General features: G+C 38.4%; 1 protein-coding gene and 1 pseudogene across 6 annotated transcripts in view; one reads left to right on the top strand and one right to left on the bottom strand.

Moving 5' to 3' along the window:
• SETD2 (SET domain containing 2, histone lysine methyltransferase) overlaps window positions 1-25,168 on the top strand; it is a 128,348-nt gene that overhangs the window by 67,369 nt on the left and 35,811 nt on the right. For 3 of the 6 annotated variants that reach the window (XR_006816419.1, XR_006816420.1, XM_045990163.1), the window contains one exon: window positions 21,064-21,112. Coding sequence is in view for 2 of the 6 variants with exons in the window: in XM_045990163.1 (XP_045846119.1) it covers window positions 21,064-21,112 (49 nt within the window). In the remaining 4 variants the exon portion in view is untranslated. Of the gene's footprint in view, window positions 1-21,063; window positions 21,113-23,952; window positions 24,137-25,168 lie in introns of those variants that run through there. The other 3 variants (XR_006816417.1, XR_006816418.1, XM_045990162.1) reach the window with 3 other exon arrangements.
• LOC123932735 lies at window positions 4,095-4,618 on the bottom strand (annotated as a pseudogene).

The raw sequence follows: 25,168 nt of genomic DNA, 5'->3' as shown, positions 1-25,168 counted from the left end.
AGGTGCCCCAAGCTGCACTATTCTTAATGATACCTTTTTCTTTCTTTCTTTTTTAAGATTTTATATATTTGAGAGAGAAGTCACAAGGAGTGGAGAGGGGTTGAGGGAGAAGAAGATTCCCTGCTGAGCAGGGAGCCCGATGCAGGACTTGATCCCTACTCTGGCATCATGACCTGCGCTGAAGGCAGACAATTAACTGACTGAGCCACACAGGCACCCTTAATGATATTCTTACTCCTATTTTATTCGTATTTATCTCAAGACATTATCTTTAATTCAACAAATGTATTATTTGCCTGGAAAGTTAAGCATTATACTCTTTGTAGAAAGTTTAAATAAAATACAAAGTTACCCAGCTGAAAAGTTTTGAGTCACTACTGGAATTTCGGTCTGTAACAAATACTGTATGTGGAATCTGCTATGCAACATTTCAAAATGAAATTACGTGCCCTGGATTTCTGTAATAAATTTCAAAATCCTTCATTGAGCTTATTCTGTATCCATAAGGATCAGTATTATCCTTTTTTAAATTTGCCCCTAAAGAATAGCCCCTAAAGATGGTTTTTGATACTACTTCATCGAAATTTTTTTGTAAGTATCAGACTTGGTAAAAGACCAACCTGGTCTAAAACTTATTAGTAGTCCCTTTTGTTATTATCAGATAAATCCTTTCATCTAAATCAGGGGTTGGCCACGTCTGCCCTACTGCTTGTTTTTGTAAAATTTTTTGGGAACGGTGCCGTACTCATTCATTTTCATATTGTCTATGGCTGCTTTTGCACTGCGGGGGTAGAGTTGAGTTGTTGCTTCAGAGACTGAATGGCCAACAAAGCCTGAGATATTTACTGTCTTGTCCTTTACAGGTAAAGTTTGCCAATAAGTGATCAAAACGGTAAAGTTCAGAGCCTGGCTGCTTGAAACATTCTGATAAAAAAAAAAAGTTTATTTATTTATTTGACAGAGGGTGAGAGCACACAAGCAGGGGGAGTGGCAGGCAGAGGGAGAGGGAGAAGCAGGCTCCCACCTAGCAGGGAGCCTGATGTGGGGCTTGATCCCAGGACAAAGGCAGGTGCTTAACTGACTGAGGCACCCAGGTGCCCCAAAACATTCTGATTTTGAGTGAAGTCATTTTGACAGTTTATCCTTTGAGATGACGTCTTAATTCTGTTTCCCTGAAGACATAATGATTATGTTTCTATACCTCATGAAGTATTTTTTTTTAAAAAGTCTTGACTCTGTTTAGGAAAAGTTACTTTAAATGATTTGGATGTAAGACTGAGAAATGGGAGAGGATATATATGATAGAACTACTGGGCCAAGAGACCTTTAAAGAATATTGTTTTTCCCTCAGGGCCATGATCAGGTTAGTTGGAAACTTAAGGGACTTTCTGAATATAGATAAGTTGGTGTAATCTAATCTTACATGTAACCATAATAAAAATGTATAAATTTTCCTTCTTAATATTGTTAACTTTTACTTATGTAATTTCAGACTTACAGGAAAACTATAAGAATACTATTCTGTGTATTCTGCATGGTATATACATTCTAGGGACAAATGCAGAAAAAAGTCATCTAAAGATTCCTCTTATCCCTTTACCCAGATTCTCCAGTGTCAACATTTTATCAAATTTGCTTCATCATTTTCTCTTAATTTTTTTTTAACTTTAAGGAGTAAGTTACAGATACGATATTATTCCCATTGCCCCTAGATATTTTAGTGTGTATTTTGTAAAAAAAAAAAAAAAAAACATTTTTCTTTATGATTGCAATATATTTATCAAAACCAGCAAAATACAGTGACTTAATACTATTATCTGACCAGCAGATCTCATTCAAATTTTGCCAATTGTATACCTAATGTGTTCTATAGCAGAAAAAAAGAAAAAAAATGTTCTGATCCAGAATCTGAGCCAAAGTGTTACATTGAGTTGTATCTCTTTAGTAGCCTTTAATCTGGAATAGTTCCTCAGTCTTTCTTTGCCTTTTATAAACTTTAAATTTTTAAAATATTTTTGAGTTTTTTAGAATATTCCTCAGCTTGGGCTTATCTGAAGTTTTCTTTTGGATTCAGGTCATACATTTTGTGAGGAGTATTAAATTGTGTCCACATGATGTTGATTTGTCCCATTATTGGCATCGTCAGCTTTGATCACTTCATTAAGGTGGTGTCTGCCAGGTTTTCCCAGTGTAAAGTTACTCTTTTCTCCTTATAATTAAAAAGTATCATAGAGGAGCACCTTTGGAAGTATGTAAATATTCTGTTTTTTTATCAAATTTATTCATTAGTTTCAACGTCTGGTGAATTTGCCTGAATAATTTAAAACTGTGATGGTTGCCAAGTGGTGATTTTCTAACCCATCTTTACTTTAACTTCTGTATGTTTTGGTTGACCCTCTTGTACGCAAGAACTTTTCCTGCTCTCCCATGTGGTTCTTACTTGTTGATTAAGTTTAGACTCATGGATTCTTGGTTATTTGTTGTGTGTGTGTGTGTGTGTGTGTGTGTGTGTGTCTGTGTGTGTCTGTGTGTGTCTGTGCTGCTATTTTAATTTTCTATTAAACATTATTCCAAAAGCATTATTTTACCCTGTATCTTACTGATATAAGGAATCACATCAGCATTAGAAAAACTAGGAAGAAAGATAAATATGGGTAGTTCAACTTATATGAAGAAAGAAAATTATGACAAAGGACTGAGAGCTTGACATATTTAGTTAAATATGAGATTATAATTTAAAAAGTGGATCTCAAAGCAGACTTTTTTTGTTCAGTTAATTTGCGAGGGGGGCGATGCTCAGACTCACAACACTGAGATCAAGACCTCAGCTGAGATTGAGAGTTGGATGTTTAACTGATTCAGCCACTCAGGCACCCCTGTTCATTAATTTTTAACAACAAAACTACACTGATTTTTCAAGAAGGAAACCCATTAAGAAAATTTTTTTTTTATTTTAAAAATAGGCCTGTGTTCAGCTATAGATATTCCCCCCCCAAATTCTGATCACATTTATTTTGATTTGGGAAGAAAATACCACTTGATGGCATGTAATGCAAAATTTAAAGGTTTTCTTTTAAACATCTTTTTTTTTTTTTTTTTAAGATTTTAATTATTTATTTGACAGAGAGAGATCACAAGTAGGCAAAGGATGGCGAGGGGAAGCAGGCTCCCTGCTGAGCAGAGCCCAATGTGGGGCTTGATTCTAGGACCCTGAGATTGTGACCTGAGCTGAGTGCAGAGACTTAACCCACTGAGCCACCCAGGTGCCCCAACTTTTAAATATTTTAATACAGAATTTTAAAAAAACTATTAATGGCGAGTAGATGGAGAACATTAAGTGCATCATGTTAATTACCAGCCAGCTACTGGTGTTTCTTCCCTAGTTTTCCCAAGGAAAACTTAAATTGAATCTTCAGCAGAATGACCCTTATATATACTTTATAAGCAAATTGAGAGCTTTTGTTTACATAGCTTTTAGATTTTGCTTTTCCCAATTTTATTCTGAAACTCAATTTTAATCCAAACCATATAATTACCGTATTAGCTTATTCTCTGTTGTATGCAGTTCAGCAAAGCAGTAGTACACCATTAGGCTCTGTTCACCCAAAATTTAGGAAGAACAGAATTGGTCACAACCATGTAAAAACAAATCTCAGGGCACCAGTCTGGCTCGGTCAGTGGAGCGTGCAAATCTCAATCTCAGGGTCATGAGTTCAAGCCCCACAATAGGTATGGAGCCTACTTAGAAAAGAAAATTAAAAACAAATCACAGGGGCGCCTGGGGCTCAGTGGGTTAAGCCGCTGCCTTCGGCTCAGGTCATGATCTCAGAGTCCTGGGATCAAGTCCCACATCGGGATCTCTGCTCAGCAGGGAGCCTGCTTCCTCCTCTCTCTCTGCCTACTTGTGATCTCTCTCTCGCTGTCAAATAAATAAATAAAATCTTTAAAAAAAAATAAAAATAAAAAATAAAAACAAATCACATACTGTTTGCCAACGTGTAGTTTTTAAGTTCTGACAATGAAATATATGCATATATATTTATATATCTCATCATAATTTTCAAAGATAGACAAAGATAGACAAAGGGAGTTTTTCACAGTTTAGCTTTGCCCGGCTAAAGCTGAAGACTTTGTAACTTAATAGCCAGACCCATGTTGCCAGTAATTTTCAATCTGCCTTGAAAGAAGACGGACAAGCATTCATTCTGCTGCTCATTAAAGCCAGCACGTCCAGGTCAGCCTTTGTGATTGTGTGTTCAGCCTTCTTCTGTGAGTTAGGAAGCACTGATCCTTTGCTGTTCACATCCACCTCCCTGGTGGCTTCTTTACCCCCAGGGCCATCCTTCACCTTAAAGGCAAGAATAATAGTTTCTTCCCAAACTGCTCCTCTTCCTCTCAAGCTTCTTCTGAGTCTCCTCAAAAACAAGATTTGCTTTAAATCTACCAACTGCAGATCTGGTTGGAGCAACCTCAATTTGATGAGCTCTACAAGAACTGGCAGCTTCAGGAAACCCATCTTGTAGAGTGTGACAACCACAGCTCCTCTGATACCCAAGTTACGCTGCAGAGCCTCATGGATTCTTGTTTTACACAGTGAATTGTGACCCATTAATTTCATTATGTATTTGCTTAAATTGTCCTCGTTTGGCCAGTGTGAGACCCTTTAAGTTCTCTTCTGTGTGATTTTGATATGTTGCCATTAGTTTTTTTAATCTGGTACAGTATGCCTTTCCAGGCTTATCATATATTTTCCCTTACCCAGCTCTGGCATTGGCCATTTGTCCAAGAAGCTCTGGTTCCTGTAATGGAAAATGATATTTAGAAACGAAGATCTGGGCTTTAGATGAAGAAGCCTTGGCTACTGGGGCATGGCTTGTAGGAGCTGTCAGCAGACTGTAAATATATCCATATTTATATACATACGTGCATATAAATATATACATATGTATTTATAGATCCATGCATATACATATGTATATATTTACATGTATGTATGTGTGTGTTTTTCTATATATAAGTGAATGTGTGAACATGTACTTGAAATTTCCTTGTCTTTCCTTCTGTTAGTCTGAGACCACATCCTCTTCTGAATCATTTGATTTCCCCGTGCCTCTTACTGATCATTCTTATTCTGCCTTCCCTTAGAAGGTGGTATTTCAGGGTGCCTGGGTGGCACAGTTGGTTAAGCGTCTGCCTTTGGCTCAGGTCATGATTCTAGGGTCCTGGAATTGAGCCCCACATGGAGTTCCCTGCTCAGCGGAGAGCCTGCTTTTCCCTCTCCAAGCTCTGCCTGCCTCTCTGCCTACTTGTGCTCTATCTCTCTTGTCAAATAAATAAAATAAAATTTAAAAAACTGGTATTTATTGGAGCACCTGAGATTTCTTTTGTCCTATATGTTAAATAGGTCACATTGTCTCCTCTTAGCCATTTTTAATTCAAGCTCCTGTCATTTCTTGCTAGAATGGTTGTAACAACCTTCTGTTTGTCCTTCTTGCTCCCATTCTTTCCCCCTTCATGTTATCCTTTATTAAACTCCGATGTTATCTTTTTAAAAACACAGATGTGATCAGTAGGAACCTCTTGTAGCATCACAGAGACTTCTCTTAATTATATAGCGTTTAGTGTATGGCTTGGGAGGTACTCTGTATTTATCTAACTTTCATGCCCGGCAGTGTTTCTTACACATTCAGTGCATGAGTCACATCAGGCTGTTCATACGTACTCACCCTTCCATGTCCTTGTATATGCTGTTCTTTATGCTTGGAATATCATCTTTCTTTTTTTTTTCTTTCCTTTTTAAAATTGTCCTTTATCTGGAGTTGCAGTTCACCCCTTGTGATGCTTTGTCCTTCCCTGTATGTCTGTACTACTAAAGTTAGTTGTTCAGATACTTATTCCCCTCACTGGACCTTGACATCTTCCAGGGCTGGGACCATTTCTTGATTTTTAGAGTAAGGGTTACTTTTATTATGGTCTCTTTAAATAGTGGTTATAATAATACCTCTTAATAATAGTGAATGGCTACTATATGCCCCCTACTTTTTTTTTCTTTAGGAACTGCATATCTGTTCATGTCACTGTCCCATTTAAAACTTTTTTTTTTTTAAGATTTTATTTATTTATTTGACAGATCACAAGTAGACAGAGAGGCAGGCAGAGAGAGAGAGAGAGAGAGAGAGAGAGGCAGGCAACTTTAAATTTAAAATTTAAAACTTTTAAATGGGGGGGCGCCTGGGTGGCTCAGTGGTTTAAGCCGCTGCCTTCGGCTCAGGTCATGATCTTGGAGTCCTGGGATCGAGTCCCTCATCGGGCTCTCTGCTCGGCGGGGAGCCTGCTTCCCTCTCTCTCTCTCTGCCTGCCTCTCTGCCTACTTGTGATCTCTCTCTGTCAAATAAATAAATAAAATCTTTAAAGAAAAAAAAACCAAACTTTTAAATGGTTCCTCATTACACTGTTCCAGTGAAATCCATTTTTCTTACGGGGCTTGCATACCATGGTATAGTTACTCATTTATGCCATGTCACCTCAAGCCATTCTGACCCACCAGTGGGTCTGTGCTACTAATGTTCATACACACACAAACACATTCGCTCAGTTGTGAAAACACTCTTTTAAAAAAAAAAAAAAAATATATATATATATATATATATATTTTAAAGATTTCTTATTTATTTATTGACAGAGAGCACAAGCAGGCAGAGTCGCAGGCAGAGGCAGAGAGAGAAGCAGGCTTCCTGCTGGACAAGGAGCCCGATGCGGGACTCGATCCCAGGACCTTGGGATCATGACCTGAGCCGAAGGCAGCGGCTTAACCGACTGAGCCACCCAGGTGTCCCTTAATATCTTTTTTAAAAGATTTTATTTATTTATTTGACAGAGATCACAGGTAGGCAAGAGGCAGGCAGAGAGAGAGAAAGGGAAGCAGGCTCCCCACTGAGCAGAGAGCCGGATGCAGGGCTTGATCCCAGGACCCTGGGATCATGACCTGAGCTGAAGGCAGAGGCTTTAACCCACTGAGCCACCCAGGCGCCCCGAAAACACTGTCTTTTGTTTAGATGTTTCTCATTAAAGTTTTATCCTTTACCCCCAGAAAGCCATTCTCATTCCTCTAAGACAGATTATTCTGCCCTTTCTATATACGCTCTCCTAACATCTTTTCCAGCCATAGCATGTAATATTTCATGCTTGTACAGAGTGAGGGGCAGAGAACACTTCTGTCTTGTTCACTCAGGTCTCCCCAGGGTACTGAGAGCCTGATACGTCCTTCGGCACTTCATAAATCTTTGAATGAAGACATGAGGAGAGTCATTCTTTTACCATGGTATCACGCTGCTTATTGAATCTGTGGTTTGTGTATTTTACTTGATAGGTGATCAGAAAACATTTGCATGAGTGTCATGTGATCCTTACAACCCTGTGAAGTAAATGGTGGTGTTTTTATGCCCACGAGATTGTGACTTATCTTTTGAGTGACAGAGCTGAAAATTGACTCAAGTCTTCTGATTTAAATCCCATATTCTTTCCATTCCTTTTTCTGTTTCAGTAAATAGTGATTTCTATATCCTTGCTAGGCAATTCACATAATTATGTATCTTTGGTGACTACTTTAGATTTCTCTTAACCTGCTTCTGATTTAGAAACTGAAATAAGTTCAAATTCATTCTGAAATCATAGAAACTACCATTTTAATGTTTTGTTCAATATCTTTTTCTTCTCAGTGCTGCAGAGATTGTCAATCTGTGATCTATGATTGAACTTCGGGATTTTCAGGACCCCTGAAATTATAGGCAAATCTGGGATTTTGTGGCGTAGGGGCTCATAGATATGAGCAGCTTCTCAACCAGGGATGTGTATATGTGTGAGTTGGGGAAGGAATGAGCTGTGGTCCCAAAAGTATTTTCTAGATAGATGATTTGGGCACCAAGGGAGGGGGCATTCCTACTCTTAACTGCAATGCTGGGTTGTCAGCCTACTCCTTTTTAAATTTTTTTTAAAAAGTTTTAAATTTTAACTCCAGTGTTGTTAACATACAGTGTTATATTAGTTTCAGGTATACAGTACAGTGATTCAACACTTCCGTACTCAGGGTTCATGATGGTAAATATACTCTTTAATCCCCATGACCTATTTCACCCATCCTCCTACCTCCTCCCCTTCTGGTATCCATCAGATTGTCCTCTATAGTTAAGAGTCCGTTTCTTGGGCGCCTGGGTGGCTCAGTGGTTTAAGCCGCTGCCTTCGGCTCAGGTCATGATCTCAGGGTCCTGGGATCGAGTCCCGCATCGGGCTCTCTGCTCGGCAGGGAGCCTGCTTCCCTCTCACTCTCTGCCTGCCTCTCTGCCTACTTGTATCTCTCTCTGTCAAATAAATAAAATCTTTAAAAAAAAAAAAAAAGTCTGTTTCTTGGTCTGTCTCTCTCTTTCCCCCACTTTTTTTCTCCTTTGCTCATTTGTTTGTTTCTTACATTCCACATATAAGTGATATCGTACCGTATTTATCTTTCTCTGACTAGCTTATTTCGCTTAGCATTATACTCTAGCTCCATTCATGTTGTTGCAAACGGCAAGATTTCAGGGTTTTTTATGGCTGAATAGTATCCTATTGTATATACACTACATCTTCTTTATCCATTCATCTATTGATTGACACGGGCTGCTTCCATAATTGTAAACATAGAGGTGATAGATATATCCCTTCAAACTAGTGTTTTTTTATACTTTGGGTAATACCCAGTAGTTCAATTGCTGGATTGTAGGGTAACTCCATTTTTAACTTTCTAAGGAAGCTCTATACCTTCTCCACAGTGGCTGTAACAGTTTGCATTCTTACCAACAGTGCAGAAGGGTTCCTGTTTTCCCATATCCTCCCCAACACTCATTTCTTTCTTTTTCTTTTTCTTTCTTTCTTTTTTTTTTTTTTTAAAGGCTTTATTTATTTGAGAAAGAGCATGAGTGGGAGGCACAGGGTGTGTGAGAAGCAGACTCCCGGCTGAGCAGAGAACCCCACGTGGGGCTTGATCCCAGGACTCTGAGATCATGACCTGAGCTGAAGGCAGACACTTAACTGACGAGCCACCCAGGTGCCCCACCAACACTCATTTCTTGTGTTTCTTATTTTAGCCATCTGACAGGTGTGAGGGGATATCTCATTGTGGTTTTGATTTGCATTTCCCTGATGATGAGTAATGTCTTTGGAGAAATGTCTGTTCATGTCTCTGCCCATTTTTAAACTTTTTTTTTTTTTTTAAGATTTTATTTATTTATTTGTTAGAGAGAGAGCACGAGAATTTGCACTGCAAGGCAAAGTGGCAGGCAAAGGGAGAGGGAGAAGCAGGATCCCCGCTGAGGAGAGATCCTGACATGGGTTTGATCCCAGGACCCTGGGATCATGACCCAAGCTGAAGGCAGTCGCTTAACCAGCTGAGCCACCCAGGTGCCCCTGCCCATTTTTAAACTTGATTATTTGTTTTTGTGGTGTTGAGTTATATAAGTTCTTAATATATTTTGGATACTAACCCTTTAACAGATATGTCATTTGCAAATATCTTCTTCCATCCCATAGGTTGCCTTTTAGTTTTGTTGGTTATTACCTTCACTGTGCAGTTTTTTGTTTTGATGAGGTCCCAGTAGTTAATTTTTGCTTTTGTTTCTATTGCCTCAGGAGAGGACCTATTTAGAAAAGTGTTGCTATGATTAGTGTCAGAGAAATTACTGCTTGTGTTTACCTCTAGAAATTTTATGGTTTCAGGTCTCACATTTAGGTCCTTAATCCATTTTGAATTTATCTTTGTGTATGGTGTAACCAGTGGTCGAGTTTGAATACTTTGCATTTAGCTGTCTCGTTCTCTTAATATCATTTGCTGGAGAGGCTATCTTTTTCCCATTGTGTATTCTTTTCTCCTTTGTTAAAAATTAATCAACCATATAAATGTGGGTTTATTTCTGGGATTTCTTTTCTATTTCATTGATCTGTGTGCCTGTTTTTGTGCCAATACCATACTGTTTTGATTACTACAGACTTGTAATGTAACTTGAAATCTGGAATTGTGGTACTTCCAGCTTTGTTTCCCTCCCCCCGCCCCAAGATTGTTTTGGCTATTCAGAGTCTTCTCTGGTTCCACACAAATTTTAGGATTGTTCTAATTCTGTGAAAAATGTTGCTGGCATTTTGATAAAGATTACATTAAATCTGTAGATTGCTTTTGGTAGTATGGACATTTTAATCCACCGAACCACCCAGGCGCCGCTGGTAGTATGGACATTTTAACAGTATTTGTTCTTCCAGCCTGTGAGCATGAAATACCTACTTGTTTGTGTTGTCTTCAATATCTTCCATGGATGTTTTACAGTTTTCAGAGTACAGGTCTCTTACCTCCTTGGTTATTAAGTTTATTCCTAGGTATTTCATTTTCTTTTGTGCAATTATAAATGGGATTTCTTTATTAATATCTCTTTCTGTTGTTTCATTATTGGTATATAAAAATGCCATAGATTTCTGTACGTTGATTTTGTATCCTGCAGCCTTACTGAATTCATTTATCATTCTAGTAGTTTTTTTGGTGGAGTGTTTAAGGTTTTCTATATATAGTACCATGTCATCTGTGGATAGTGAAAGTTTTATGTCTTCCTCACCAATTCGGATGCATTCTATTCCTTACTCTTGTCTGATTGCTGAGGCTGAGACTTCTACTACTGTGTTAAATAACCACCATGTACTCTTCACTGCAGCACTGCATTGACCCAGTGCAACTCAGAACTCTAAGTAGTCATTTGGAGGGTTATGGTGATTTTTAGGCTTTAATTAGAAATATTACAGAAGAGGTAGTTAAATTTGAAAGGTGTAAGGAAAAATCTTAGATTTGGAATTAATTTGACTGGAAAACAGAACTCTGAAATTGAGAAACATTTAATCACCATGACCTTGATTATTCTTCAGTGATTATTTATCAGCGTGAAAACACTTATTTTTCTACACACATATTTGCTATTGGGCTAGAGAGGCCTTGAAAACAGGAACTTGTCTCTGCTGTTCACCTTGTGATGTAGTATTTAGTGTAAACACAGCACATTTAGTGTATGTTGAATAAAACCGAGCATTGTTAGGATAGATTCTTTGAATTAGAGTCAAGCTGGGTAAGGCTGGAGAAGAAGGAGGACCCGATGTGGGGCTCAATCCCAGGGCCCTGGGATCATGACCTGAACCGAAGGCAGAGGCTTTGACCTACTGAGCCACCCAGGTGCCCCAGAGTCTTCAGTTTCTTAGGCCTCTCTGCCTGAGACCTCACAACGCTCAGGTACTGTTCTTTACCATGAGTACAGCCATAATGTGCTAAGAGTCTTTTGGTACTTTGTTGAAGGCTTCTTCTGAGGCATATTACCTTTTTCTCTTCTTCTCATTTTAAATTTTAAATAGGCTGTTCCTGTACATGGTACCAAGTTCAAAAAGCATACAGATGAAATGTTTTGCTCCTGGCCCTTCCCCCTGTCTTGTTCCCTGAAAGCAGCCAGCACAACCAATGTCTTGTGTAACCTTCCAGAGATAACTCGTGCATACTGTGTGCATATATTTGGTCTTTTTTATAAAGCTGGCTGCACTATTGAGCTCCTTGTTTTTTATTTAATACATTAGGAAGCTTGTTTTATACACCAGGTTTTAAAGAATTTCGTTTTCATAGCTGTGTGGTACTTTATTGTAAAGATATGGCATAATCAGTCTCCTGTTAATCATATTTATCTGTCCCCTACTTTGGCCATTGTGATTGATTCCTTTCTTTAGCTTAGTGTGGAACTTTTGTATAGGTCATTCAGACACATTCACATATACACGTGTTTGGAATATACATGTTGGATAGATTACTAGAAGTGGTATATCTGAGTCCTGGTCTGTGTTATGTATAGTTAATAGTTATTTCCAAATGGATTTTTATAGTTATACCAATTTAACTCTCATCAGTAATGTATATGCATAAGGGTGCATATTTTACTACACCCTGGCCAACCCAAGTATTGTCTAACTTTATCTTGGATGGACTGATGGACAGAAATAGAATATTATTGTAGTTTTAATTTGCATGTCTCTTGTGCGTGAAGTGTTGAGTATCTTTATATTTCTGTTTCCTATTTTAAGAACTGTGACCATATGTTTTGCCCATTTGTCTGAGGGGGTGAAAACTGAAATTCAGTCTTACATCTTTCATCTCATGGGAGCACAGTGGTCTGAAGTTAGAAGAGTATCTTCAGGGGTTTCAAAGAATAAATAAAATTATTCTACTCCTCTTTTTCTTCATTCTCCCTTCTTCTTCCCCTCTTGTGTGTGTGTGATTTTATGAAATCTCTAGATATTTATGTTCTTCTCTAAATTTTCTTTGTAGTCAGATCTCAAGATCTCTGTGACCTAATGGAGATCCCTCTGCTACCATTCGTAATACGGTTTGTGAGGTAAAACCACAGACTCTTAAATGCTGTACAAGGACATGATGATAAGAGTTAACAGTTCTTCCTTCTGTTAAAGCTATATCTGGTTATAGAGCCATTATCACCGAAAGTGTTTCACAGAATTTGTGCTGATTTGTATCCTGGCTCCTTTTTCCCAAGAGCTAGTGTACATAGTAGCAGTATTTGTCCAGTATTGTTTTTTCTTTGATTGGGCCTTAGGGTGGCGTAGGGCCATAAACATGTTTTATGTTCATTTTTAAAATTTTGTTGTTGAGAAAATGGATTTCTAGTCTTTATTTTCTTTATATCTATCTATTTGAGAGAGCCTGCACAAGCAGGGGGAGGTACAGAGGTAGAGAGAGAATCCTAAGCAGACTGCCCACTGAGCATGGAGCTCAACGCAGGGTTCGATCCCACAACTCCAAGGTCTCAACCTGAGCCAAAACTAAGAGTCAGAACCTTAACTAACTGAGCCACCCAGGCACCCTGATTTTTAATCTTTATACTAGTGTATAGAATTATGAATCAGATTCCATGACACGGTCATATCTTCTTACCAGAGTTGTTTTATGTTTCTTGTTGTATGTTTCTCTAAGTTCTTACCTCTTTTTCTAAATTTTCAGTGTTCAGTAAATCCAGATAAATATTTGGTATGTTTGCTTCATGAAGGCCTTAAAATCCTGGTATATGGTGGGTTTGTTTTTTTTTTCCTTAACTGACATATAATGTAGTATTTGTTTCAGGGGTACAGGTCTGTGATTCATCAGTTTTATACAATTCACAGCACTCACCATAGCACATACCCTCCCCAGTGTCCATCAATCACTCACCCACCCCTTCTTCCCACCCCTCTCCACTCTAGCAACCCTCAGTTTATTTCCTGAGATTAAGAGTCTCTTATGGGGGGGAGGTGAATCAGGAGAGACTATGGACTCTGAAAAACAACCTGAAGGTCTTGAAGGGGCGGGGGTATGGGAGGTTGGGGGAACAAGGTGGTGGGTATTAGTGAGGACACGTGTTGCGTGGAGCACTGGGTGTGGTGCAAAAATAATGAAAAAAAAAAAAAAGAGTCTCTTATGGTTTGTCTCCCTCTCTGGTTTTGTCTTGTTTCATTTTTTCCTCTCTTCCCCTCTGCCTTGTTTCTCAGATGCCATATATTGGTGAGATCATACAATAATTGTCTTTCTCTGACTGACTTATTTCACTCAGCATAATACCCTTTAGTTCCATCAATGTTGTTGTAAATGGCAAGATTTCAATTTTTTGATGGCTGCATAATATTCTATTATTATCTTTACCCATTGGTAAATGGTAATTTACAAATTTTCAAATTGGTAAATGGATAAAGCCACATCTTTATCCATTCATCTGTCAGTGGATATCTAGGCTCTTTGCATAGTTTGGCTGTTGTGAACGTTGTTGCTATAAACATTGGGGTACACGTGCCCCTTCAGATCACTACATTTGTATCTTGGGGTAAATACCCAGTAGTGTAGTTGCTGGATCGTAGGGTAGTCTATCTTCAGCTTTTTGAGGAACCTCCATACTGTTTTTCAGAGTGGCTGCACCAGCTTGCATTCCCACCAACAGTTGTAGGAGAGTTCCCTTTTCTCCATATCCTTGCCAACATCTGTCATTTCCTGACTTGTTAGTTTTAGCCATTCTGACTGGTGTGAGGTGGTATCTCATTGTGGTTTTGATTTGTATTTCCCTGATGCCAAGTGATGTTAAGGACTATTTCATGTGTCTTTTGGCCATTTGGATGTTTTCTTTGCAGAATTGTGTTTCCCCCTGTTATGCCCATTTCTTGATTGGATTATTTGTTCTTTGGGTATTGAGTTTGATAAGTTCTTTGTATATTTTGGATACTACTAGCTTCGGATACTTTATCTGATAGGTCATTTGCAAATATCTTCTCACATTCTGTCAGTTGTCTTTTGGTTTTGTTGACTGTTTCCTTTGTTGTGGAAAAATGCCCTTTATCTTGATGAAGTCCCAGTAGTTCATTTTTGCTCTTGCTTCCCTTGCATTTGGCCATGTGTCTAGGAAGAAGTTTCTGTGGCTGAGGTTGGAGAGGTTTCTGCCTGTGTTCTCTTCGAGGATTTTGGTGAATTCCTGTCTCCATCCATTTTGAGTCTGTTTCTGTGTGTGGTGTGAGGAAAGGGTCCAGTTTCATTCTTCTGCGTATAGTTGTCCAATTTTCCCAGCACCATTTGTTGAAGAGACTGTGTTTTTTCCATTGGACATTCTTTCCTGCTTTGTCAAAGATAAGTTGACCAGGGGCGCCTGGGTGGCTCAGTGGGTTAAAGCCTCTGCTTTTGGCTCAGGTCATGATCTTAGGGTCCTGGGATGGAGCCCCGCATCAGGCTCTCTGCTTGGCGGGGAGCCTGCTTCCCTTCCTCTCTCTCTGCCTGCCTCTCTGCCTACTTGTGATCTCTGTCTGTCAAATAAATAAATAAATAATCTTTTTTTCTCTTTTTCTAAAAAAAAAAAAAGATAAGTTGACCGTAGAGTTGAGGGTCCATTTCTGGGCTCTCTATTCTGTTCCATTGATCTGTGTGTCTGTTTTTGACCTGTACCATACTGTCTTGAGGATTACATCTTTGTAATAGAGCTTGAAGTCCAGAATTGTGATACCACCAGCTTTGCTTTTCTTTTTCAACATTCCTCTGGCTACTCAGGGCCTTTTTTGGTTCCATACAAATTTTAGGATTATTTGTTCCATTTCTGTGAGAAAAGTTGATGGTATTTTGATAGGGATTGCATTAACTGTGTAGATTGCTCTAGGTAGTCGACACATTTTCACAATATTTGTTCTTCCAATCCATGAGAATGGAACGTTTTCCATTTCTTTGTGTCTTCCTCAATTTCTTTCATGAGTATTCTATAGTTTTCTGAGTACAGATTCTTCCCCTGTTTGGTTAGATTTATTCCCAGGCATCTTTTGGTTTTGTGTGCAACTGTAAATGGGATTGTCTCCTCTTCTTTTGTCCTGTTGTTGGTGTATAGAAATGCAGCTGATTTCTGTGCATTGATTTGATATCCTGCCACTTGATGGGGTTTTTTGAAATCATTTTCATTCATTTACCTTGGAAAAGCTGCTCTCTCACATGTAATTAAATACATAAGCCCACATTCACATATATGTACACAAGATACACAAATATATGGTGTTCTGTCAGTATCTTAATCTTCACTTTCAAGATTGCTTAGAGAAGCAAACATTATGACAAAAAAACATTAATTGATGAGCTGAACACTAAAAAATTGTCATCTAAACATCCCATCTCTGTTAACATTAGCATCTGTCTTTACCTGAAGTGTTGTCTTTCTTAGCTAAAGTCTCACTGTTATAAAAATTGGACAATGCAGTACAAATGTAGTGTAAAGCTGTTACAAAATAAAAATGCATTGATTTCATAAAGTCAGTGAAAATGATTTTAAAGAAGTTGGAAAGAAAATATACAAGGGTATGAGTGTACTAGAAGCATTTCCAAAAAGAGTAATGAGAGGATTCTGAGAAACTGGGGAATAGAGTGTTGCATCATGTTATCAGGCATTATTTGGAAAAAGTATATCAAAAAACACAAGTGGTAGTCTTAACTTTTGGGGGAAGAATTAGTGATGTTTTTTCTGGCATGCTGATTTGAGGATTACAAAGCAATTTTTAGTGAGTTGGTGAATTTGCCCAGTCTGTGAACAAGGATAAGTGGAATCCTATAATAACGGCCTTTTCTTTTTGGTTTTTATTTAGCGTAATGTTTTCAGGATTCATCTGTGTTGTAGCATTTATCAGTACTTAATTCCATTTTATAGCTGAATAATATTCCCTTGTATAGATATTTTTAAAACCATTTTGTTATCCATTTGTTAGCAATGGACATTTGTGTTGTTTCTACTTTTTTGAATGTTAGGAATACAGTTATTATGAATATTTATGTACAGACTTTTGTGTGAATACTGGTTTTCATTTCTCTTGGGTATGTATGTAGGCATGGATTTTTTGAATCATGGTAACTCCATATGTAATGTTTGAGGCACTGCCAGGCCCTTTTCCATGATGGCTGTACCATTTTACATTCCTTTCAGTGGCATATAAGGTTTTCATTTTCTCTGCATCCTCACTATTTCATTAGCATAATCTCCTCGGGGTTCATTCATGTTGTCATAAATGGCAAGATTTCTTTTTTTCTCATGACTGAATAATATCACGTCATATACTTGTACAGTACATCTTCTCCATTCATCTGTTGACGGACACTTAGGTTGTTTCCATATCTTGGCTAGTGTGAGTGATGCTGCCATGAATATGGGCGTGCAGCTCTCTTGGAGATCCTATTTTCGTTCTCTTTGGATATATGCTTAAAAGTGGGATGGCTGGCAAGTGTTAATTAAAAAATAGAGAACCTACTATATGAATTAGGTATAAAGACCTTCCACCTTCAAATTTTATTTTCTTTCAAGTTAGCCTTAGCAGTGTAAGAGTATATGAGAATGCAGTTAAAGGACATGGCACACAGTAAAAGAATCGTCAGCCACCATTGTTAGCCTGCGAACCTCTTAGTGGCTGTTCCTAGGTATCTCCAGTATTTAAAAATAGGAGACTCTTGATAATGTGCTTTTAACACCTAGTTTCTACATAAATACTTGTTATATAAATGAGCATACCAGATTTCCACAAATAACCATCAAAGAACTCATGCTGTCTTTGTCTCTACAAATTAAAAACAACTCCACACATATTTACATACTTTTATAAAGGGATATTGGATGCATTGCTTGTGCATGAGCTTATCAGTGATCCAGTGTTTATCAAATAATTTCTGAAGATTGATTTTGAGCCTTTGAAGAGGAATGATTAATTGACCAAGGGTGGGCTGTTCTAAGCATTGATGAGAATTCAAAATGTTGCAGAGGCATAGGTATTAATATGATCCTGGAAATACAACCCCACAAACATGTTTGTGGTTATATGTAAGGCCCGTAAACAGCGTTCTTACCAGGGATAAGAGAATGAAGGTATAGATGTAGTGATTTTTAAAAAGCAAGCTGTGTAATACTTTGAAGTTATTTAGCACTTTGTAGTGGTTTCTGCAAATTATGAGTAGAATTTCACTTACTGGTCCATTGAACAAGTAGTTGAGTGTTGCCTATGTGTCAGACATTTTCTTGGTGCTAGAGATACAGCAGAGTAAGGCAGTCTTAGCCCTTAAAAATTATAGCTTTGAGGGACACCTGGGTGGGTCAGTTGGTTGAGCCTTTGGCTCAGGTCATGATCCCAGAGGCCTGGGATTGAGTCCCACATAGGGCTCCTTGCTTGGCAGGGAGCCTGCTTCTCTCTCTTCCTCTGCCCGCCACTCCCCCTGCTCTTGCACACATACTCTCTCTCTCTGACAAATAAATAAAATCTTTTTAAAAATATCACTTAAAAAAATAAGAATTATAGCTTTGAGTGCATGTGAGTGTGTGTTACTTAGGAGAAGCACCTAGACACCAAAGAAATAAAACAGCATGATAGATAAAGAATATTAGGTAGGGTGAGGAACCAGATTCTTTTAGGTCCCTCTGAGGGCAGGGATAGTCCCAAAACCCAGGTCTCCTGACTCACAATTGAGTGTTCTTTCATAACATGCCAGTCTCTTGAGTAGAATCTTTAACAGAGGAAAGTGATTTTACGTGGAGGGTTAATGTGAGTGAAGCCAACTCAGATAAACATTTTTTGGCAGTGGCCTGCAGGTATATGACATTATTCCAGCATTCCATATCATGTAAGCTAAACTTACTGCTATTTATCCAAAAGATAGAATGACTTTAAGAAATATTACAGTAATCTTCACATGACTGCTTCCTTTTCAGGTTGCATTATTGTGGGACTTTGGAAAAATTCAGAGCCTTGAGGTAGATAATCTGAGTTTCCAGTTTAAATTTTATACACAGCTTTAACTATATGAAGAGGAGGATCAAGTTAGTAGCTCCTAAGTCCTTGGGTGCATGTTGATTTAACTTGTTCCCCATAGTATTAGGCACAGAGTAAAAAAGTCAGTAGCTTTTGGTCACATGTCAGTAATAATCATCCATTTTGTGAACTTTGGAATACATTTTCTACTTAGCATTTGCTCTAAACTTGAGGTCTGTGTGATAAATTGCTGTAAATGCTTGTAATGAACACTTGTAATGCCCAAGACCTGAGAATATGAGAATGCAAAAGGAAATATTGTATAATCCTTAGTTGACACAGACATACGTGTCTGTATCTAAGCACCCTTTATGAATGAACATGTTGCCTTCTGGAGTGCTTAAATTTACAGAGTACCGAATGCAACATTCAGTTTCAAGCCTTTAAAAATTAATAGAATACCTGTTTTTTCTTATAGTGAGGCTAGGTGCTGATAAGTGGCATTCTTACTTTTTCCCCAAGTTTGGTAACCACCTGGGGGTGGACAGAAGAGTCAGAACTAGGAGTGTCCGCTTTGTGTCCTTACTGTATTTATCCCTGATTCACTGTTACCCACAGCTAGACAGTGACAGCTGGACAACTCCAGACATTCCTCCACGGAGCCATCCCTCCGTGGCTTTGAGCTGAGGACAGCCATACACAGTTTGTTCTGTCAAATTCTCCCTTGTGAGGAGGAATGAGTGAAGGCTGCTAGGAGAAGCTAGCGGTTCAGTAGTTCTCAACCTTCTACATGTAGGCGTCAGAATCCTGTGGAGAGCTTCAATAATAATAATAATAATAATGATGATGATGATGTAGATGCCTGGAACTCACGCCCAGAATTTCAGATTTTATTTGTCTAGCACAGTATTTCTGTGAAAGTTTCCTGGAGTGGTCTAATTGTGCAGCCAGAGTTGAGAATCACGGCTCTAGTGGAAGTCCTGCATAGGAAAGAGGGGCTGGGGGAATAGAGGGATGCCGCCTGCATGTGTGCTCAAGTCCTGAAGTGGTACTCCTTCCCAGATAATGCTCACTGTCCGCCATGTCCTGTGTCATCTCGTACAGAAGATAACATTGCTGTGAGTCACACTGTCTGATAGCATCATAACCTTGGTCAGGTTGCTAAGTTTTTTAAATGGGTTTTCTCATTTGTAAAGTGGAGATAATAGTACTTACCTCATAGAGGTGTTTTGAAGCTCAAAAAAGATAGTGCGTTTGAAATGCTTTACATGATAACCTGACACACAGGATAGGTACACATCTAATCATGGCAGTCATCATCTTCATTAGGTAATTTGTCAGCATGCATGGAGTGTTGAAGGATTTTTCCTAAAAAATCTGCGTTCATTTAGATTGCCCAAGGTCCATGTGGTCTGTATTTATCATCTTCAATTGCAACTGAATATTATATCTTGACCCTTCCTCAGTTGTGTGGTATTGGATTATTTCTTACTTTCCACAAATACTGCTAGAACCAATAATCATGTGGAAAGAGTAGTTCTTTTTTTTTTTTTTTTAATAAAGATTTTATTTTTTTATTTGACAGAGAGAGAGATCACAAGTAGGCAGAGAGGCAGGCAGAGAGAGGTGGGGTTCGGGGAAGCAGGCTCCCTGCTGAGCCTGATGTGGGGCTCGATCCCAGGACCCTGAGATCATGACCTGAGCCGAAGGCAGAGGCTTAACCCACTAAGCCACCCAGGTGCCCCAGAAAGAGTAGTTCTTTGATTTTCTTAGAGTACAATTGCTAAAAAATTGGAATTACCAAGTCATATAGGTATGGTCAGTAATACGAGATTACTCTAAAGGGAGAGTATCATGTGATGTACCATTGAGAATGTGTGGATTTGCTATTTGCCCACTTACCAAGGTGACTGGATAAGGAAATGTTGAGCTACTTGTTGACTAGAACAGGGAGGGATTGTCAGGGAACAGAACATGTTCTAAGCCTTAGATTCCTACATCAAAGAAAGGTATTCAGGGCTTAAAAACTTAGTTTACATTTGTCAAGAACAATTTTGGTACGCTGTTAGATACTGTTTCAAGAGCAACAATGATCTAATGCTTTTCTTTTTTAAAATAGCAACAGTATGAAAGGAAATATTACAATTGGCCATTAGCCGAAAGGGTTTTGCATTTATAGAAAAATATGAACAACAGGCATTGTCTTTAACACATAGAGTTTTTCTGAGGTGTCCTTAGGTAGCTAACTAATTACTAACCCTTCTTCCCTTAAGTAGGGATGGCAAGTGAGAGGTTAGAATTGTTCTTAGGAATATTCTCAGTAAAGCAACTATGGATGACTTCATTTTATATGCAGAAAGCATATAGATATGAAGATTACCAGGAAGTATATTCCAGAAATATAATGTCCCAGTTACTTACTCTGCTACTTGGCTAATGTGATCATATAAGCCTCTTAGTAGATGTTTAAAAAACAAAATGAAACATACATATACATAATAAATGTTTGTGTGTATGCTACGTGTAGATTATATGCTACAAATTTTTACTTGTTTTTAGCTAGATGTAAGTTTAAAGCTAGCTTGTTTAAAGCTAGATGTAATTTGAATTTTGGAGAGTAATTAAATACCAGCCTGTTCCTATTTCTTTGTCACCATGTGAAATCAATCAGCTTCAACACAATCACCACTTCCACTCCAAACTAACAACCCTTCTTTTGGTTTATTTTTGCAGGAGGTATATCGAATTCCAAAGAAAAGTCAAACTGAAAAGGAGAACACAAGTAGGTATTCAGAGGTACTCTGTGTATATGGCTTTACAAATACTCTTTTGGAAATATGCAGAGGTAAATGATAAGAACTTCAGCTATTTTGTTTTTGAAACCGGATAGTATGTAATTAGGTAAATGAAAGATTTGGTGTAAAAGTTTGGAAACTTGCCTTTTTATTCTTTCTTAGTGAATTTTTGCCAAAGGAGATGTCCCTTTATACTGCCTGTGCTGTTGCTTTCCTTGAAGTCATGGCTTTTAGTTGCTTTTCTTTCATTTATTTGTTCCTCTAGAGCAGGCATTGTTAGACCTGTATTCCTGAATGTCTTTGTAAGTCTTTACCTGTAGATGTTTATATGCAGAATCCTTTATTTACATTAATTTTTCTGGGGAAAATTGAAAACTTTCATCAGATTCTCAGGAAGTCAGCGATCCCTTACAAGGTTAAGAATCATTATTACAGGGGTGCCTGACAGGTTAGTTCAGTAGAACATAGGACTTTTTGATCTCAGGGTTGTAGGTTCGAGCCCTTTGTTGGGTTACTTAAGAATTACTTTAAAATCTTGGGGAAAAAAAGAAAAAAGGTTCCTTGTTACAGAAAAGATAACAGGCCAAGGTAGTCTGGTTTCTGGGTTTTGCCACTTGGTTATTTTCCAATATGCTTCTTTAAAGATGAAAGCAGTAGTGTTATCATGGCTGTTTATCTCTTGAGCCCTCCAGTATTGACCCAACATAAACAGAGGGAAGGAGCCAGTGTGATCATATTTTTGGCTTTTTCCCTTCTTGTTTCTTTTTTTGTTTTGTGTTGTTTTTGGTCTTTTTTCTAAATTTTTAGCATGAAGAACTTTTTATAATTTTAATCTTACTGGTTAAATAATCTTATAGGTTAAAGCCCTGTGAGGTGTACTTTGCATCATTGTAGGGGTTTTATTTTTGTTTTGAATATTTTTAACTCTGTTGGTTTAGTTTCTTTATAGCCAGACATCGTGCTTAAGGCTACAGAGAATTTCTCCCGTAAGAAAGAAGGCAGGGTTGAGTAGTGCTGCTTGGCAAAAACAGTAGCACTATAAACTTGGTCATCAGAGCCTAGCTTCTCTGGTTCAGTGAGTTGAAATCATTAGCAAGATAGGCAAAACTTAAATATCCGTGAGGGTTTACTGCCAATATTTTGCAAATATCTAATCTGATGTGCCCTCTGAGAGATGCTTTCTGAAAATTGTCTATAATTGATGACTTATCTTTTCAGGAAACCACCTTTTGTGTGCCAACTTTACTCTCCTTCACATATATGCCCCCCGATCAGTCTCAGGCATTTTATAAGAAATACTTATAATTAAAGCCTGGCTTCTATGTTACCCCTCAATGTCAAGCAATTAAAGAGCTTAGAACTTTTAAAATTCCCAAGAACTGTAAAATATTTGGGGAAATATGTAGTCTAGCTTTACTTTCCTTTTATAATATGAAAAAAAAAAAATCAGCCAGAATAAATGAAACAATTTCTCTACCTCACATATTCTAGAATGCAGAGTCAGAATATGAGCTGTTAGTATGATTCCTTTTCTTTCTTTACCAGGATATAGTGAAGAAATAGCTGCATTTTAAGGAAGTTAATACCAGCCCAAAGAACCTTGTTTTAAGGAGGAAATAGAGTAGTCATGGGCAGACCCAGAAGTGATTAGATAGTAGTACTTCCCAAAAGGATGTTGTGCTCCAATACCCAGTGAGCTGCAACAGTTGTTCTAATTGTATAGCGTTTTCTACCAGTGTGTGGAGGTGAGTTCTGTTCTCACTGACAAACACTCATACATGGCCACTGATTAACCATTTTTGCAAATAAATGGAGCTTTGGGCTCACCAACAGAAGAACTACAAGAATGGCGGATATAAACCTAATCCTGCCACTAGGGGAGAAAACAATAGCATGTTTTTCTGAGGTGAGAAAAAGAAAAAGTAGTTAATGTTTATTGTGACTCTGCTTTGTGCTGTGAGAGATATTTATAAGAAATTCTCTTAAGAAGAGAGCCATCTGATTAATCAGGATAGCAGTGCTAACAAAGCAGCAGCATGTAGTACCAGTTAATTTATATTGAAATAGTCAGTGGTGGGATTTAGACTTCGTAGGGGGATAAGAAAGTAGGAGGTGAAGTTAATGAAAAGTAATACACAACTTTTGGGAGCAGTAACAGTGGGATTGGGTGAGGACCATTCTAGGTAAAGAAGCTGAGTAGAAAAGGTTAAAAGTATTATCCTTCAGTTGGAAAATGGCATTTTTGGGGGAAGATGTAGCTCTCTGGCTTGGATAACGTCCTGATTTATTACCTGTCATCATCTGTGTTTGAAATATTTTCCTTTTGAAATGGTAGTTGTTTAAAAAAAAAAAATTGTCCAATCCCCTCCCTCCCCCCACACACACCTTTTTTTTTAATTGAAGAGATTTTTTCCCTTTGAGGTTTTTAATGCTTAACATGCCAGGCTGCTCTTCCATAAACTAAATATGCAGAGTTACAGGGGCAGTAGAAGGCTTTTACATTTTGAACTGCAAGCAGACTTCCCTGTTAAAGGTAATGGGAACATTTTGCATGCGAGCATTCCACAGAACTTTTTAGAAATGTTGAAGGCTTGGACTTAGAGTTTGTTGGGGAAGGTGGAAAAGTGAAATCATGACAGAGACTTTCAGGATGTAGAGTGTGTGCACACACACAACACCTTCTGTCTCATCCAAATTCCGGATGGACCTTTGAGGGAAGAGAGTCCATAGACCCATTTGTTGGATAGAAATTGTATTATACAGTTGACATGCTATTTTGATGGAGAAGAGTCTGCCAAGTAAATTTTTAAAAACCCTTTTCCCTTAGTAACTGAACGAGGAAGGGATGCTGTTGGCTTCAGAGATCAAACAGCTGCCCCAAAGACTCCTAACAGGTCAAGAGAGAGAGACCCAGACAAGCAAACTCAAAATAAAGAGAAAAGGAAACGAAGGGGCTCTCTCTCACCACCTTCTTCTGCCTATGAGCGGGGAACAAAAAGGCCAGATGACAGGTAAGTGGCCTGTGTGAGTTACTCTCTTTTCTGAGCCAGTCAAAAGTTCCCAAGTCAATACTTTGATTTTGGGCACCAAGGGGTTTTGGAGTAAATATGTTCTCTTGATGAGTGAGTATAAAACTCTACTGATAAATATTGAAATAGAGTTTCTTTTGACAGTGAAGACTAGGTTTCTTTTTTTTTTTTTTTGACAGAGATCACAAGTAGGCAGAGAGGCTGGCAGAGAGAGAGGAGAAAGCAGGCTCCCTGCTGAGCAGAGAGCCAGATGCGGGGCTTGATCCCAGGACCCTGGGCCCATGACCTGAACCGAAGGCAGAGGCTTTAACCCACTGAGCCACCCAGGTGCCCCAAAGACTAGGTTTCTATTTGATAGCATTTAAATGCTATTTGAGGAGCCAAAGATTTGTTCTTTAAAGGGGAGTGGAGATTGGTTGGAGATAACTCTTTAAAGATAATGGTAACTCTTCTAAAGCCAGAACTTTGTTTTCTAATGAATCTTGTGCGGGTCAGTCAAAATGCTGATAGATTCCGGTGTCAGAGGCTGTCTTTGCAATGCTTGTAGAAAAACAAGCCACATGGTGACCCGCTGGGTACTAGAAAACATTTATTCCAGAGAAGTTTTTTTTAAATTAAATTCATTTTGGGGGGTGCCTGGGTGGCTCAGTTGGTTAAGCAGCTGGTTTCAGCTCAGGTCATGGTTCAAGGTCCTGGGATCCAGTCCCTAACTCTAATCCTGCTCATTGGGGAGTCTGCTTCTCCATCTCCCTCTGCCCCTCCCGCTGCTTATGTGCTCCCTCCCTCTCTCTGTCAAATAAGTAAAAAACTTTTAAAAATAAAATTAAATTTATCTTTTGAAAACATGAAGTATTGCATTCATATGATGCAGTTGCCAGAATTTTTAATTTGGGATTGTCAGAGTTTGTAATAGTAAATTCATCATGTTTTTGTTTTTGTTTTTTTAAATTTATTTGACAGACAGAGATCACAAGTAGGCAGAGAGGAGGAAGCAGGCTCCCCGCTGAGCAGAGA

Source organism: Meles meles, chromosome 20 (genome assembly GCF_922984935.1).
Source record: "Meles meles chromosome 20, mMelMel3.1 paternal haplotype, whole genome shotgun sequence".
NCBI lineage: Eukaryota > Metazoa > Chordata > Mammalia > Carnivora > Mustelidae > Meles > Meles meles.
The sequence above is the reverse complement of the archived record's forward strand: the minus strand, read 5'-3'. Positions and strand labels throughout refer to the sequence as shown.